This window comes from Truncatella angustata (genome assembly GCF_020726525.1).
Source record: "Truncatella angustata strain MPI-SDFR-AT-0073 chromosome Unknown BKA67scaffold_2, whole genome shotgun sequence".
Lineage (NCBI taxonomy): Eukaryota > Fungi > Ascomycota > Sordariomycetes > Amphisphaeriales > Sporocadaceae > Truncatella > Truncatella angustata.
Genome location: NW_025763382.1, coordinates 6679811 through 6695290, shown reverse-complemented (window position 1 = coordinate 6695290; position 15480 = coordinate 6679811). Strand labels below are relative to the sequence as shown.

General features: G+C 48.9%; 5 protein-coding genes across 5 annotated transcripts; 3 read left to right on the top strand and 2 right to left on the bottom strand.

The window, feature by feature from the left end:
- Positions 1-817: 817 nt before the first annotated feature.
- Positions 818-2846, top strand: BKA67DRAFT_591341 (uncharacterized protein; the record flags this gene model as incomplete). Its single annotated transcript, XM_046104702.1, has 3 exons — positions 818-843; positions 925-1416; positions 1475-2846. The coding sequence occupies 3 exons, from the start codon at positions 818-820 to the stop codon at positions 2844-2846; spliced, it is 1890 nt and encodes a 629-aa protein (XP_045962525.1).
- A 579-nt stretch (positions 2847-3425) lies between these two features.
- BKA67DRAFT_210395 (OPT family small oligopeptide transporter) lies at positions 3426-6787 on the bottom strand. The gene is made up of 7 exons (XM_046095486.1): positions 6573-6787; positions 5351-6514; positions 4782-5278; positions 4425-4682; positions 4301-4365; positions 3653-4240; positions 3426-3581 (listed from the first exon to the last, which is right to left on the bottom strand). The coding sequence occupies exons 2-7, from the start codon at positions 6289-6291 to the stop codon at positions 3513-3515; spliced, it is 2418 nt and encodes an 805-aa protein (XP_045962524.1). The 5' UTR covers positions 6292-6514; positions 6573-6787; the 3' UTR covers positions 3426-3512.
- Positions 6788-7121: 334 nt separating this feature from the next.
- Positions 7122-7500, bottom strand: BKA67DRAFT_557605 (uncharacterized protein). Its single transcript, XM_046102273.1, has 2 exons — positions 7369-7500; positions 7122-7286 (listed from the first exon to the last, which is right to left on the bottom strand). Exons 1-2 carry the CDS (start codon positions 7484-7486, stop codon positions 7177-7179), a joined length of 228 nt encoding a protein of 75 aa, XP_045962523.1. The 5' UTR covers positions 7487-7500; the 3' UTR covers positions 7122-7176.
- Positions 7501-10455: 2955 nt separating this feature from the next.
- On the top strand, positions 10456-11482 carry BKA67DRAFT_210359 (GDSL-like Lipase/Acylhydrolase). The gene is made up of 2 exons (XM_046095485.1): positions 10456-10916; positions 10970-11482. The coding sequence occupies exons 1-2, from the start codon at positions 10557-10559 to the stop codon at positions 11411-11413; spliced, it is 804 nt and encodes a 267-aa protein (XP_045962522.1). The 5' UTR covers positions 10456-10556; the 3' UTR covers positions 11414-11482.
- A 1367-nt stretch (positions 11483-12849) lies between these two features.
- On the top strand, positions 12850-15386 carry BKA67DRAFT_210341 (uncharacterized protein). Its single transcript, XM_046095484.1, has 3 exons — positions 12850-13759; positions 13809-14428; positions 14561-15386. The coding sequence occupies exons 1-3, from the start codon at positions 13190-13192 to the stop codon at positions 14958-14960; spliced, it is 1590 nt and encodes a 529-aa protein (XP_045962521.1). The 5' UTR covers positions 12850-13189; the 3' UTR covers positions 14961-15386.
- Positions 15387-15480: the final 94 nt, after the last annotated feature.

Below are 15480 nucleotides of genomic sequence, written 5' to 3'. Positions count from 1 at the left end.
GATCATACAGCTTATACTTCACACTCACTCAGTGTACTCTCCTATCTATGGGCTTACGGAGAACCAGTCTAGCCTTGCAGCAGGGAACGAGTTTGAAGTCGAGACAGACCGTGGTATTCTGTAGTCACTTAAGGAACCTATGCATAGCCCGAGATTTATTGAACTTGGTGAGCAATTCGGTATCTCAAAGTGTCTTTATTCTTGCCTCATGTGTTTCCAACATTGTCTCATATCTTCTTTTAAGCTAACATGTTTAAGAGGAATTCATGATCTCTTGTAATATGATCCTCAAATTCGTTGTCCTTACAAACAGGATACATTGTTCAAGTATCTTTCCAAGTCTGGTTGGAACATACACCCAGTAAGATTGTGAGCACTGTCACCTCGTTCGGGCAACCCGCTCCCATTACCTTTGCCTTGTCTTTCCCTGACATTCGCCATGTATTCAACTGCACGAACCCCCCAACACCTTTCCCAATATTAGCTTCTTGTCAGGGGCAATACTTGAGATCGTCATGAAATTTCCTCAGTTTCGACTGAAGAACTGCACAATCACCATTTCTCTTGATCTCTTTGGGAAAGGAACTCATCGAGTTCGGCAGAACGACCTTGCAACCGTCAAGTTGCCAAAGTTAAAGCCGTCTACCTCGTGTACCCATGGTATTTCAGCGCAGAACCCGGCGGGATCGTGCCGTTGGTCATGAGTATTTCCTCGACAAGCAGGTCACGACTTGAGGTTTGTGGTCTTTCTTCATTCAACCTCGTAGAATAGGCCTATTTTTCTTTCCCATCTTGAGTCCTTCTTTACTATCCCAAGATGCGTTTCCGGGCTTCTCCTTTGTCGTTGGCCTCTTCGGCTTTCCTTTTCTCTGCTGTACCTCGGACCAGTGCCCTATACATTCCGATCCTAAGCGACCTGACCAGTGCTCTTGGGGGCATCGGTGTCTCGATCACAAACCCCATTCTTTCAGCCGTCCAAGCTGTTATTAACGGCGACGGACTGGTTGAAGGGGCACTGGGCGCCGTGGAGGGTGCCCTTGGTGTCGAAGCCACCTATGATTACGTCGTAGTCGGCGGAGGCACGGCAGGTAACGCCATCGGGTACCGCTTGGCGGAGGCCGGCTTCTCGGTCGCCATCATCGAGGCCGGTCTATATTATGAGATTGCTAAGCCCGTCCTCGGCACGACGCCTGGTGGTGACATTATCGGTATCGGATCTAGCATTCTTGACTCGATACCGACGGTCGACTGGGAGTTTCTCACAGAGCCGCAGGCTGGTGCCAACAATCGCGAAATTCATTATGCCCGAGGCAAGTGTCTCGGAGGCAGTTCCGCCCTCAACTTCATGATTCATCACCGTGGTAGTATTGGGAGTTATGATATGTGGGCCGAAGAGGTTGGCGATGACAGCTATAAGTAAACACTCAATTATCTCCCCTATGATGTGAACAACTAATTAATGACTGCGCATCAGATTCGAGTCCTTCCTCCCCTATTTCGAGAAGTCCGTCAACTTCACCCCACCAGACATTACCAAGCGCCGAGCCAACGCCTCAACTCAATACGATCCGAACGCATTCACCACACCTGGTGGCCCCGTACAAGTTGGATACACCAACTGGGTAGCAGTTTGGTCAACATGGTTGGAGAAGGGGATGCAGGCTATTGGCATGAATGCAACGGCTGGCTTCAGCAGTGGCAACCTCCTCGGATACCACTACTCCCAGTCCACCATCCGCGCCTCCGACCAGACCCGCAGTACTTCTGCAGAGTATATATACACCGCAGTCAACGATGATCTGGACAACCTGAAGGTGTACACCCAGACCTTGGCCAAGAAGATAGTCTTCAACTCGAACAACACCGCAACCGGCGTCCAAGTCAACAGTCTGGGTATCGGTTACACCATCCATGCCTCCAAGGAAGTAATCCTCTCAACGGGCGCCTTCCAATCGCCCCAACTGCTAATGGTGTCCGGAATCGGGCCCAAGGCGACCCTAGACGAGCTCGCCATCGACGTCGTCGTCGATGCGCCCGGTGTCGGCCAGAACATGTGGGACCACATCATGTTCGGGCCGGCCTACGAGGTGAACTTCGACACCTTGGACCGGGTGCTGCACGACCCGGTGGTGCTGGCGGAGTCGCTCGCCGACTACGTGGCGGACGGAACCGGGGCCCTGTCGTCCAACGTCGTCGAGTTCCTGGGCTGGGAGAAGCTGCCCGAGGCGTACCGCGCGACCTGGTCCGCCGAGACGCGGGACGCCATGGCGCGCTTCCCCGCCGACTGGCCCGAGGTCGAGCACATCTCCGGGAACGGCTACATCGGCAACTTCCGCTTCCCGGCGCTGCAGCAGCCCCTCGACGGGAAGCAGTACGCCACCATCCTCGGCGCGATGGTCGCGCCCGTTTCCAGGGGCAATGTGACGATTAAGTCGTCCGACACGGCCGTCCTGCCTCTCGTGAGCCCGAACTGGCTCACCGCGAAGGCGGATCAGGAGGTCGCTGTTTCCTGGTGGCGCCGCATGCGCGAGGTGTGGAACACGGACGTCGTCCAGGAGATCGTCATCGGCGAGGAGTACTGGCCCGGCGTAGACCAAGACACGGACGAGGAGATTCTTGCCGTTATCCGCGATGCGCTCATGACGGTGTGGCACGCCGCCGGCACGTGCAAGATGGGCAAGGAGAGCGACGCCACAGCGGTCATTGACAATGAGGCCAAGGTCTTTGGTGTTCAGGGGCTGAGGGTCGTGGATGCGAGCAGTTTCCCCATCCTGCCGCCTGGTCACCCGCAGAGCACCATCTACGCGTTGGCGGAGAAGATTGCTGATGGGATTATCAATGCATGAGAGCTTGTTGATGCTCTGAGTGGAGTGCAGGTCTTTTCGACCATGTCAATAACTAACCTTAGTAATTTGTATATAATATTGTAACACCAATTTTGATTTGTCACAGCGATTTGCATTACGCAATAGATTTGTCATTAGTGTTCAACTTGGTTCAGACAATCACAACCTGTAGAAACAGCACCTCGGTATCCAACCATAGGTATCATCACCCACTTGCCTTAGATCGCGAAGGATAAACCCTAGAAGCCATCGACACAAAAGTTCACGAAGCTGTATGGACTCAAATGTTCATCAGTCTCACTGCAATATTCCACTATATCTCATATAATCCTACTGGCTTTTTGTTAAAAGGACGTACAGACTCTATTAATTTCCAAGGTTATTCCATATTATATTGCTGGTAGAGTACTAGAAATCAATTGCACCTCCGTGGACTTGTGTATGCGTCACTTGTCCCAGTGTCGCAACATTGACTATATTCAGCGTATGTGAGGAAACAAATGGAAACAGCACTATAAAAATTTCATTGTCTTCTTATTGTTATCAACTACGTCTTGAGTTTGGCCCGCTGCTGGCTTAGCCGGGCCATGAAGACACCTTGTAAATGCATAAATCCTTCCGCAACACAAGAGACCTCTCAGTTGCGATGCCGGCTTCGAAACAGCACTACCATTTTGTCGGACCGAATGTCTCTCCATCTGGAACTGTCTTGAGCCAGGCTGCATATGAAGCATCCTTTGAACGAAGTTGGTTAGTACTGGCATGCGATACAAATCTTTGTTCGAGGGAGCGAACCGGGCACATACCAAAGTGTTGTAAACATCAACATTGCCCCACCATTGTGGAATATCGACTCCGGGTAGAGTAATGGCAAAGAAAATTACGATGGTACTGATGATCAACCCAGCATCCAGACCCGCCGCGGTGACGAAATTGTAGTTGTGCCACCATCCTCTGTACTTGTTCTTGATGACGTGGTTGAACAGCAGTCCGAACAAACCCCAGGACGAGAAACTGAGCGGTGTCGCAGGCGGCAGCCAGCCCATGGCACCCAGCATGATGGGCGCGTTCAGATGACGTGCGAAGCCGAGCCGAAGCTTTCGTCCGCAGAACCAAATGATCAGAGGAAGAGAGGCGCCGATCAACCAAAACCAGTTGAACTGTGAGTAGATGGCGCCAGAGCCGAACATACGCTGAGGACCAATGACTCCCCATACGATAGATGAGGAGAAGAAGGCCTTTCCGTTGGGACAGCTGAACTTGGACGGCTGAGTTGTCGTGCAGCAGTCCGGAATATTGCCTAACGTCCAGTTCATGGTGGCGATTTGCACAAAGACAGCCCAGATACTGGCTACCACTTGACACCAAAATGTTGTCTTGGGAGGAATTTTCATCTAAAGTCATTTCGGTTAGTATTTCCCTACTAGAGTATGTTCAGAAGCCGAGTCACATACATAGTGCGCCATCTTGAGATCGGAGCTATAAGTTTGCGCTTGTCCCAGAACGATTGTGGAATAGACTGGAAGTTGAAAGTTATCAGTATGGACAGATCAATCTACGACCTGCAATAAAACTTACCTTTAAACATCATGACGCCAATAGGCCGACCAGGAATCATGAAGCCAGCCAAGAAAGGCGACAGGACATTCAATGCCAAGGCAATATTTGAGATAGCCAGCACAGAAGAGGTGGGAATCACGAACACCAATGCCAAAATGATTGAGACGAAATAGGCCCACCAAGGAAGCTGCGAGTCATAGGCGAGACACGTAGCCAATCCCATTGCTGTGGTTGCGAAGAATAATACCACATACCACCAGTCAGGAGCTTCAGGATCTGTTTAAGTCTTAGTTAGCGATGCGCTGTTATTTAAGAAGCAAGACTTATTTGATCGCCTGGCTGTAGAGACTTCAAGGGCGCATATGTGCAACTTACACTTCTTCATCAATTTCAAATGCACATCCGGTTCCTGATTGCGGGCTGCTTTGAAACGATACAAGATCTCTTTTCCATGAAACAGGCCGGTATGGACAAGGACAGCGGTGAGTGCAGCGAATGAAAGTCCGTAGTTGAGCGCGAAAGTGGGTGGGAGGAAAAGTGGTGAATAGTTGGTGTACTTCTCGAGGTTGAAAGTGTGGTCACTGTTGAGAATTCGACTGACGTTGTACGCACTCTGAGTATTGTCGTAGGTCTGAGACGTCACCAATGGTAGGTAGTCGGCATAGACGGCGCCGCTGTAAGTGATGCCAATACTGGTGAGAATCACGAACACAAACAGTCCAATAAGAGTGTTGATGTGAGTGTGCACCGGAGCCAGAAGAGGGTCACCCAGGTATGCATTGACGTATGTCCAGTCGAACGTAATTGGGATCAGACTTAGCCCTGTGAAACCACCGAAGAGCTGATTTAAAACCACATTATTCGGGCGGATCCTATTGGTAAGTGTTAGCACTTATAGTCAGTTCGACCAAGAGGCCAAGGACTTGGCGCCCAGTCCTACTTACCACGTCACGAAAGCGAAGACAGACAATCCCTGCCACAAAACGCCGGGAATCCAATAGTAGCAGAACATACCGCAGAGTACGTAAAAGAAGTATCGATATCTGCTGATCCCCCATCCATTGGCTTGCGACTTATCCTGTTTGCTTTTGTCATGCAACGCGTAGAAGAGTGCTGTGTTGGAGAATATGCTTGGCCACATCATGGCAGACGGCCATATCAGGAATCTCCTGAACATTCCTGCGAACGAGATACCAATAAGCTGAGAGCTGAGCGTAAACAATAACGCAAAGCCCCATCCAAGATTGATGTTGTAAAATGGCTTGCCTTGGAGGGCAAGTAAAGCGTCGGTACTGTAGGCATATCCGATTGATACATTAGCCATAAGTGTGATGACAACATGTTCCTTTATTGTGAAAGGTCCGGTGTTGAGAGTCCACTGTACTCCGAATGTGTTGAACACTCGAGTTGGCATTACTTTGGCCCATAGGCAACCGATGGGGTAGACGAGCAGTTGTACCACGACAGATGGAAAACTAATGGCCGGACTCCGCATGGACAGGAACATGTTGATTCCACTTCCAATGGTGACGAAGATCATGCCCAGGACCCAGGCGCGAACCGTGTTTGCAATCTCTCCTCCATCCGTATTGCGAACAGCCGCGCGAACTTCTGCGTACGGCGAGTCATCAGTGAAAAGATGGTCGACTTCAAGGATTTCGTTGGCGTCTCCATCGGCCAACGCTTTTTTCAAGGCATCCAGCTTCTCCTGCGGGAGATTAGGATCATACTGATGAGAATGGGCGATCTTGTCCAGGTCTGCAGCCGCAACGGACACATCCACATCTTGAGGAGTCTTTGTTGCTTTCTCACTCAAGTCATCCTTAATGGCAGGTTGTATAACCTCAACTGCGGTATCCGCAGAAGCCTTGAACGGATTTCTCATGGTAGCCGAAATTGACAAGACTGCAACGACTGGAGGGGGTTCCCAAGAACATTGGCATGCATCGCGTTGCTTTAAGCATGACCAAGTGGCGGGAATTCCGCCAAGGCCATTGACACATTCGCTGTTCTATCATGGGCCTCGGATTGGAGCTTCCTATCTTTCGGGACCAGTCCACGGGTGGGTGGTAGTTTTCGTAGCATTGCGGGGAGTATACCTTATCAGACTACCATTTGCAGTTAGCCAAGGACGGGTTCCCTTGTATGCTTGCGCGTGCATCTAACCTAAAATTAGGCGACTTCAAGATGTGTGTGCGAAAGTACCTGAGCCTCTGAGTGCCTGAGTGCCTGCACAGCAACCCACAGGACGCACAATATATAGATGCAGTCGAGACATCCTACAGTCCTGGCAGCGAACCATCTCGTTATGGTTTTCCTTACTTTTATGACGATTCAACTTTCATATTGATCTTTGTTTATTCTTTTTACAAAGTCGTGACTGGATCGGCAACACTTCCAAGACAATTGATTGACTGACCCCGTAAGATGGGCAAAGCGCTCTTAACCACTAGACTAACCTAGCGCTAGGTAACGTTGCGTGGGTCGACTCCGCGTTCAGTGAACTTGTCGAAGGTCTAGACTAGACATCAGTTCGTGCAGTGCCTCGAAGTACTGTATCAAGAAACACTCAGTGATACGACAGTGCGCCGATAGAACATCCGGCCTCCATGTCGCAATTTTCCTAACAAACAACTAAAGAATTGTAATGGCGCTAATCTCTTATATATAGTGAAATTGCAGCGCTGGAATAACTATAATATGCCCAGTGTTTAGCTTCCATATGCACTTTCACAGAGTCCTCAATTAACGAGGCCCGCAGAGATTATGATCAACCCCACTTCCGCAATGTCGAGCCGAATCCTTGCATGATAGACATCTGAGTGGTGCAATCAAAACAATGGGGTTTTTGACTCCCATACGGTTGGGTCCAATGGAGAAGTACGTATAATCACCGCTGAGTGTTTATCCTTACCTTCATTACCTCCCCTGAAGATAAGGTTGATGATGGTTTTGACACTAGCGGGGAGCGCCGACAAGCACTGGCTAGCACCCACCACCAACGGCAGGCTGTTGAAGCCTGTTAACACCCACATCGTAATACGGATAAGAACATAAGACGCTGGTAATATCGTATCCATCCGCGATTATCAAAGGAAAGCTTTATTAATTAAATGTAGAATGGCACATGTGTCGTTTTTGTAAGCCTTGAGAGGCGACTTCACTAATTTCTGTGTTCCCTGACTGAGTAAAAGTTATTTTAGTATTGATTGGGCTGACTAGATTCGTATCGTTTCCATCTTGAGTAGAGAGTGGTGATATTCACCTGTCCACTATTGCGTATTCACCGCTCGTTAGTGGTGTAGCAGCTTTAGATTTGCGTCACTAACATTACCTTTCCACTCAGATCCGTGTTCATGATGGTAATATCGTAGTCAGTGAAGCATGCAGGGCATGACCTCTTGAGACTGTTACATCACACAAAGTGCTGTTCAGGCGAGCAATGGAGCTCCGGAATCCGCAGACTGGCGGAGTAGCGATGATTTTGTGTGCACATCACTACGATATGCTGGCATATTGGGTTATGATGGAGGAATTCGGGCTCGAAGGACTTCATAAAGAATAAACCTAGTTCAGCCGCATCGCCCTTTCTGTGACGGATCTCGAACGTCGTATGAAATGTCAAACCATGCGAGGTGAATCGTGCACGACCGGATTCTTCAAAATGTATGCTCGATTTCCAAGGAGACCGGTCATGTATGTCATTATAGCTAATCGATTGTGATAGGAGGCCATGAGATGGCCCATAGAGGTGAGCATTGCAGACCAGACGTGGCGTTATGAAATCGATCCTATGATGCAACGTCCAGATAGTGATTGCTTGGTTGTTTAGCAAGGACCGATGATGATTATCCCAACGTAAGAAGATTCCAAGACGAAATTGACCGTAATTGTCTTTCCCCAACGATGCATTTTGTTGCATTTCGAACAACAAAACAATCTGGGCGTATCTCTTTCTAGCAGATTGAGCAGCTATATTTGTGTATTGATTTCGCGGCTGACCTTGCAAGGGAAACACATCCTGTATGCCGCTGTCAGAGCTTATCCGGTATCGGACTGCTATTGGTTATATAAGGGCTATAATCCTCCATATGTGATAGAGAGAAGGGCGCAGCGCGTCAATACTATCACCCTAGCACTACCTTGCAACACTAACGTCTGACAGCCGCCTTGCAAGCCAAAGCAAAGCAAATAAAAGATGCCTGAGGCAAATGTTACAAGATCATTAGGACCAACTCATTTGTAGTATTGAGATGAGTGTTTTGGTGTCCCCGTCGCATGTGTTTTTGACATCTGATTCTGAGGGATGTCAACCAGTTCGGTACAAGACGAGTTTCATATCTTGAACACATCGTTTAATAGTATCAAGCTTTTTGGTGTGGTTTTATGGGCGTAGTAGGACAATAAGAACGATAGAAGTATGGATAGATTGAAGGAGTTTAAAAGTTCTAGAACGAACCAAGCTATCTGCTTGTAAGTACCAGTTGCCCACTTGCCCACGTGGACGGGAAAGAAAAGAATAAACGATCAAAGTTTGTGAGCACCCGTCAATTTGTTCGTTGGTACGACGAATTCACGCACCTACAAAGACTTGATCTACCTAACCTTGGTACAACCCCTGGTCATGCTACACAAAATTATGCTCTTCTTGATCTCCTCGAACACATAGTCGGACGTAGCCTTCCATAGGGCATAATACCATAATAGGTGATGGAGAGATTGACTTCTGCTGGCTGTAAGTGAAAAGGGCCGCATGAGATCATCCACTGTCCTAATCCTTTGAGTATAGACGATTTAATCTGCTACTATTACCGGCCAGGGAAATTTTGGCCCTAAGACCATATCGTCAACCGAACTGTGTAACCTAGTTAGCATTACCGCTAATCACGTTTTAGGGGTTACTTGTATCGGCAAACGCTCAAAGAGGTTGAAAACAAAATTAATTTCAAAGGGCGTTATTAATATCAATCGGAAAAGAACGCGAAACTCGAACGAACCGTGATTTGTTGAACGTAAACATGGCATACTATGAAGTCACCTCCTGCCGAATCGTGGGTCATAATGTCATTTGAAGTTCTTTTGCGGGCTCAAGCGCAAGGTCACGGTAACTGCGCGTGTAACAGAGCGCCGAACTGTGATAATCCGTGCAAAGTGGTATCTAACGGCAACATGACCCACACACGGGGGGCTGTCTCCCCTTAAGCCCAGGAAGCAACCTTCCCAAAGAAGTTGTCCTTATAGCATGCAGTTGTCGCGTGTGAACCTTTTGTGATGTCCACCGATCACAACGCTTTAGCAGTCTCGGGAAAGGCTTTGTTGCTCTAGGACTGACAATGACCACCGTTAATTGATAGAAGTTGGTTGGACCGTAGCTACAGTACGTAATAGATGTTGCGAACTAAGACTAGACCACAGTAGAACTCCCTGACGTATTCCAGCAGTAACAGAGGTCTGGCAACCCAATTTAGCAGTTCATTCGTCGCAAATATCTACCCAGACTAGGTCAGAAAGAGCTCTGTTCGCACGTCATTTTCTCCGTCAGTGTTGAATTCTCGCCAAGCTGATCGGAGGAATTTGTTGGTCAAACAGCCGCTGCGATGCTGGGTCGCTCACAATGATCGCTACGGAGTACTCAACCTCATGCCGCCGTTGCAGCACCATACAAACTAGAAATTCGGGTTATTAATCCATCATTGCCAATGAATTGGGTGCCAGGTTTTCACTCCTCCATTACCCCGGATGTGGGGAGGTGGGCAATTCTGCAGGCAATACCCCCGGAACCCCATTCCAAGTATAGGCGGGACCCCGGAATCCTCCAACCAGCAAACCGGCATTTGGATTTCGGCTACAATTCTAGCGAAAGACCTCAATAACGCTTTCCCCAAAAAAGATTCGGGTCTACCTCCGCATTCCGGAGAAATTGTATACTCGCCCATCAGCTCGCGCATAATTCATGCCAAGAGACAAAGAGCTGCATGTCGTTGGTGTAATACCGTTACTTTGCCACCTAATCAGATTAGGCCATCGGAAGCTGGTCCGAAAATATAAGGTTAATGTCGCCTCGCATCTCTTGTAGGAGTTTGCCCTTTTCTACCCTTGAGAGTATAGTGTTTTCCGAGTGTAAACTCCAGTACTGACTCTCTGCTCACGATGAAGTTCCTATTTTTCTCACTCTCAGCCCTAATGGCTACGGCTTCGCCAACGACTCCCTACGCGAAGCCAGCCGTGCCGTTCAAGCACCACGACGCAAGAAACAGCACGCCTCCGGCGTTCATTCTTGCCGGCGACTCAACTACAGCTGTGCAATCTGCAGGAGGAGGCGGCTGGGGCAACGGGTTTTTATCGTTCCTGATATCGCCAGCTTGGGGCATCAACAAGGGTCATAACGGTGCCACGACTGTCAGCTTTGTAAACGGCGGCGATTGGGCGACTGTGACCGGATACGTCGAATCGAAGAAGGCTGAAGGTTTTGATGTTTACGTAACAATTCAATTTGGCCATAACGACCAGGCAAGTCCCTTAAGAGCCCGAAATGCTGACTCGAATGACTAACCAGTGCGCAGAAAGCCGCTGCCAACATCTCTTTGGACCAGTACAAGACGAACCTCGAAAACCTTGCATTGGACATCAAGTCTCGCGGCGGTACACCTCTTCTAGTGACACCTCTTTCGCGACGAAACTTTGTCTCAGAGCACAATGCGACGGACTCCCTCCATAATGAGAGATTATACACCATTGCCGCGGCTGAGGCGACCGACACGACCTACCTCGACCTGAACAAGTATTCGCTGGAGTACGTAAACCAGATTGGCAACACTTCGGCACAAGCTTATGATCTGAACGGCTACGGTGCCGATATGACACATCTGAATGCTTGGGGCAGTGTTGTGTTTGGGAGGCTGGTAGCAGATTTGTTGTTGGAGAAGAAGGACTACCTTGAGCCATGGATCACCCCAAACAAGACTCTGAGCGACGAGATCCGGAGTGGCATCCCTGCAAAGTCATGAGATGCGAACGAGAGTAATAGCGTTATTGGATAAGGCCATATCAAGAGATACCATTTGTTTCCTTCGAGATGATTGTGCACTTCATGAATTCATACGTAAACCTGGCAAGATCAGCAATTAAAACGAAAGGGCGCCTGGCTGCATTGGTCTACATGGGCATGCTATATTCGGTATTTGTCTCTGATGGGGATCCTTATTTCAGCCCGATACTAACCAAGCAGCTGGAGGTCTTGCAACGATGTGTAAGACTAAGGGACGTAGCAGACCTATTGTGGGACCCGATCAACAAGATGAGATTGCCCGTTATTCTAAGTAGGACTGCGCTAAGACCTGACAGTTTCGGCACCGTTCGCGGATACCAACCACAATGACGGGTAGGGCCTTGGCAGAAACCGTTAACCATTGCGAAATTCCTAATAAACCCCTTGCAGCACCGGGAGCGCTAATAATCGTGTCACTGAAGACTTTGGCAACCGGATGAACAACCATGGAAGACTCTGAACTGACTTGTTCGCTTTACTAAAAGGATACGATGCTTGCGCGAGCCCCTTTTCCACGTAATAGATTGGAGTAGATGGCGCCTCTTCTTATTAGTCTCTGACTCGGTTAACTTTTCATTGCGAAGACCGAAGCCCCGAAGCGTTCAGATATCCACCAGTGGTTCCACAATGACGAACGGTGTCTCTGTGCTTCAGGGAGTCGGGTCGCAATTCAAAATGCCATCTGATCCGGGTTGGTAATAATAATTTGCGCCAAGACCTCAATGAAATATATCGTTGTTGTTTGATGTCCTTTCTATATGGTCTGAACATATTATAGCTCGGCCACATCTTGGCGTTTGGAAAGGGTTCTGTCATCATCAACAGCCAGGCTCAGATCTGTGCAGCGAATACGATCTGCAGTGGGACGGCAACTTCGGTTAACCCGCAGCGGCCAAATAATCGTGGTTCGCCTTTCAGGAGTGCGCTCGTTGCGAACAAGACTTCCCAGCTGTTCATGGAGGTGTCGCGAGCTCATTTGCCTCACTGAATGGTTGTACATCCTTCTGTTTCTCGTACTCTTATCACCTCTCTTACTAGAAAATCTGGATCGCATACAGGCAGAGATTCTCGGCGGATTTCTGGAGAAGTTATTGTGTTCCACATTAAGTCACGAGGAATAAGGACACAATATATCGACTGAGGTCTCTCGTTCCACTATGGCGGAGGGTGCTATGCCAGGCGCGCCTGCCATCTCAGGCACCGAAAATGCTTCACATTTCTACAATCAGCCGCCTCCAGTCATCGGCCTGAGTACCAGCCCAGAAACATCAAATCCGGCAGAGACTACCCAAAGCAACAGTCTTAACGACGTTCATGAGAGACCCACACCATCTCCACAAAATGAGACTGGTCGGAGCACTCCTGCGCCAAGAGCAAGGTTTCCAGATGATGAGTCGCAACTACAACAAGTGTTCTCTGCACGGCCAATACCTATAGTTTCACGACCATCAGAGTCAGCGGGTGAAAAGGATCGTGAGCCGTCGGCGCATCGGGGAGTATGGCAATCCTTTCGAGATTGGGTTGATGATTGGCGAGAGGATTACGGGTCCGCAGAGGCGCATCAGGACATCACGACTTTGATTGGGGACGCTGGGATCGACCCACAGATCATCAGAAAGATGAAGATGGGAAGTATCTCAAACCTGGTAAGTTCTCACAGTTCCTGTCCCACATCCCAGTCTCCTGGCTGTATATTTGCAATGGACTTACATCTATCAAGGTCGCTCCATCTTTAATGATAGCCCGGCCTGGCCTTGGACAACATCGTGACTCTAGCTATGTACAGAACAACAACAACACAAGCTCTGGGATTCCAACACCAGGTCATCCATGGACACATTCGCGACCATCTAGTTCTGGATCTGAAACTCCGGGTACACCAAAGAAGGGCTATGCTGGAGTTGATCCTCATGAAGTTACCCGGAGGCTGAAAAAGTTGAAGAATAAATTTGGACATACCCTCGACGGAAAAGATGCTAAACAAGCTAAATACATTCAGGCCAAGGCAGAACTGGCTCACCGGCGCAACTTGGTCTTGCTGATGGTCTATGCCTTCATGGCTTATGGTGCACCATCACACCGCATCGAAGAGTATACTCTTGCGCTATTCAAAGCACTCGATATGGAAGGTCGTGTCAACTATACAGTCGGATGCACGGATATCTCGTTTATCAACCCAGTGGACCCTTCTGATCCCATGACACGAAGTGCGTATACCACTCTTGTGAAAGCGCAAGGTCTGGATATCGGTTCTTGCGAGATCGCATTCCGAGTCTATAAGAACGTTGTTCACGGGGAGGTGACAGTAAGTGCGTCGTCGAGAACTTGCATCGGCTGCTAATATTATTTGCTAGATTGAAGAAGCCACTCAGAGTCTCATCCAGCTGATCGAAAGTCCCCCTTTTTATAGGCCCTGGTTCATCGTACCATTCTATGGCTTAGCATCGGCCCTTGCTGCCCTGTGGGCTTATGGCGGCTGGTGGTCCGATATGGCTATATCATTCCTCCTCGGCTGTATTGTCGGGACGCTGCAAATTATCGTCTCGGCGCGGAATCCTCTTTACAGCAATGTGCTTGAAGTCACGGCTGCGTTAGTTACCGCATTTGGTGCCCGAGCGTTTAGTTCCATTGGTGGATCTTCTCAAAAGTATTTCTGCTTCGGCGCCATCGCGCAGTCATCCATCACGACGATCTTGCCCGGATATATCGTCCTTTGCGGAACGTTGGAGCTACAGAGCAAGTCCGTCACTGCAGGTTCAACGCGACTGTTCTATGCCGTTATATACTCTCTGCTGTTAGGATATGGCATCAACGTTGGCGCACAGCTTTGGCTTCTCATAGATGAGAACGCGCCGACTTCGGCAACCTGTCCCCGATCTCTTGATCCAAAGTGGCGCATCTTGCTTGTGCCTAGCTATCTGGTTGTTCAGGCCATCCTCATTCGCTCAAGACCGAGGCAAATTCCAGTGCAAGTGTAAGTGGTCGAAATCTAGTGAACTGTTCTTTCTCTCTTGAAATCTTGGACCCGCGCACAAGTTGTGTTTGCTCTGTGCGCTTCGACGTCTGTATTGCAGATTGGAAATGCTAATTTTCTCATTATATCTAGGCTAATCGGGTCTGCTGCATACACTGTTAATTACTTTGTCTCTCAATATGCTACTGCCCAAGTATCAGATACGGCTGCGGCCTTCGCACTTGGCGTCATGGGCCATCTTTGGGCGCGCTCGCAGCATGCATTCGCCTTTGCCGCTGTCGTAGCAGGCATTATGGTATTAGTTCCATCTGGACTTTCAGCACAGGGGGGTCTGCTACTGGGTATCTCAACGCCGCTGTTTAACAACGGCACGACTGATGCTCAAGATGTCTACGAGCAGAACATATACCAGAGCTTCAGTGTCGGCGCACAAATGATACAAGTCGCGGTCGGATTGGCGACTGGGCTGTTCATATCGGCATTGGTGGTATATCCTTTCGGTAGGAAGAACAATGCCTTGTTCTCGTTTTAGATTGGTGTATAAATGGATTTCCGAGAGAGCACAAATTTCAAACGTACTTCGTGAGAAGAAGAGGATGATGCACGGCTGATTCGCGAACGAGCAAATGTATCGCTCTTAGGTTCTGAACCTCGATTTGCTCGGAAAGACTTAGTAGCAGATGCTAAAGGATGTAATCAAGTCGTGTGCATGGATAAAGAAACTACACTTGGTTTGGCTTATTCACGAGAGCGCTTCGATTGTCAGTCTACCTAAATCATTACTGGCTGACCACGTGCGACTGTCAAGAAATTCCTGGGCATTCCTACGGAAAGTCCACACAGGTGCCAAGTGGCTGGGACGTTGTTAGACCGTGGCTCCATAAATTTCATCGCCCGTGAAGTAAATCAAACTGTAAAACTTTTTATCAGATCGTCCCATCAGCTTCGCTTCCTATCCTAAATCGCGCCACGTTAAACGCGCGGAGCCTGAGCTGGTACTAGGCTGGGCACAACCCAGAGGTATTGGCTAGAAATATTGAATGGAGAGAGCT

What these genes read in the sequence shown, in the direction of transcription:
- BKA67DRAFT_210341 (XM_046095484.1), top strand. Translation starts at nt 13,190, where the DNA reads ATGATAGCCCGGCCTGGCCTTGGACAACATCGTGACTCTAGCTATGTA. An exon ending in TTGTTCACGGGGAGGTGACA is followed by an intron (nt 13,760 to 13,808) that starts GTAAGTGCGTCG and finishes ATTATTTGCTAG; the next exon opens with ATTGAAGAAGCCACTCAGAG. An exon ending in AGGCAAATTCCAGTGCAAGT is followed by an intron (nt 14,429 to 14,560) that starts GTAAGTGGTCGA and finishes CATTATATCTAG; the next exon opens with GCTAATCGGGTCTGCTGCAT.
- BKA67DRAFT_210395 (XM_046095486.1), bottom strand. Translation starts at nt 6,291, where the DNA reads ATGAGAAATCCGTTCAAGGCTTCTGCGGATACCGCAGTTGAGGTTATA. An exon ending in TTTGAAATTGATGAAGAAGT is followed by an intron (nt 4,683 to 4,781) that starts GTAAGTTGCACA and finishes AGACTTAAACAG; the next exon opens with ATCCTGAAGCTCCTGACTGG. An exon ending in ATCTCAAGATGGCGCACTAT is followed by an intron (nt 4,241 to 4,300) that starts GTATGTGACTCG and finishes AAATGACTTTAG; the next exon opens with ATGAAAATTCCTCCCAAGAC.
- BKA67DRAFT_210359 (XM_046095485.1), top strand. Translation starts at nt 10,557, where the DNA reads ATGAAGTTCCTATTTTTCTCACTCTCAGCCCTAATGGCTACGGCTTCG. An exon ending in AATTTGGCCATAACGACCAG is followed by an intron (nt 10,917 to 10,969) that starts GCAAGTCCCTTA and finishes ACCAGTGCGCAG; the next exon opens with AAAGCCGCTGCCAACATCTC.
- BKA67DRAFT_557605 (XM_046102273.1), bottom strand. Translation starts at nt 7,486, where the DNA reads ATGGATACGATATTACCAGCGTCTTATGTTCTTATCCGTATTACGATG. An exon ending in GTGCTTGTCGGCGCTCCCCG is followed by an intron (nt 7,287 to 7,368) that starts CTAGTGTCAAAA and finishes GATTATACGTAC; the next exon opens with TTCTCCATTGGACCCAACCG.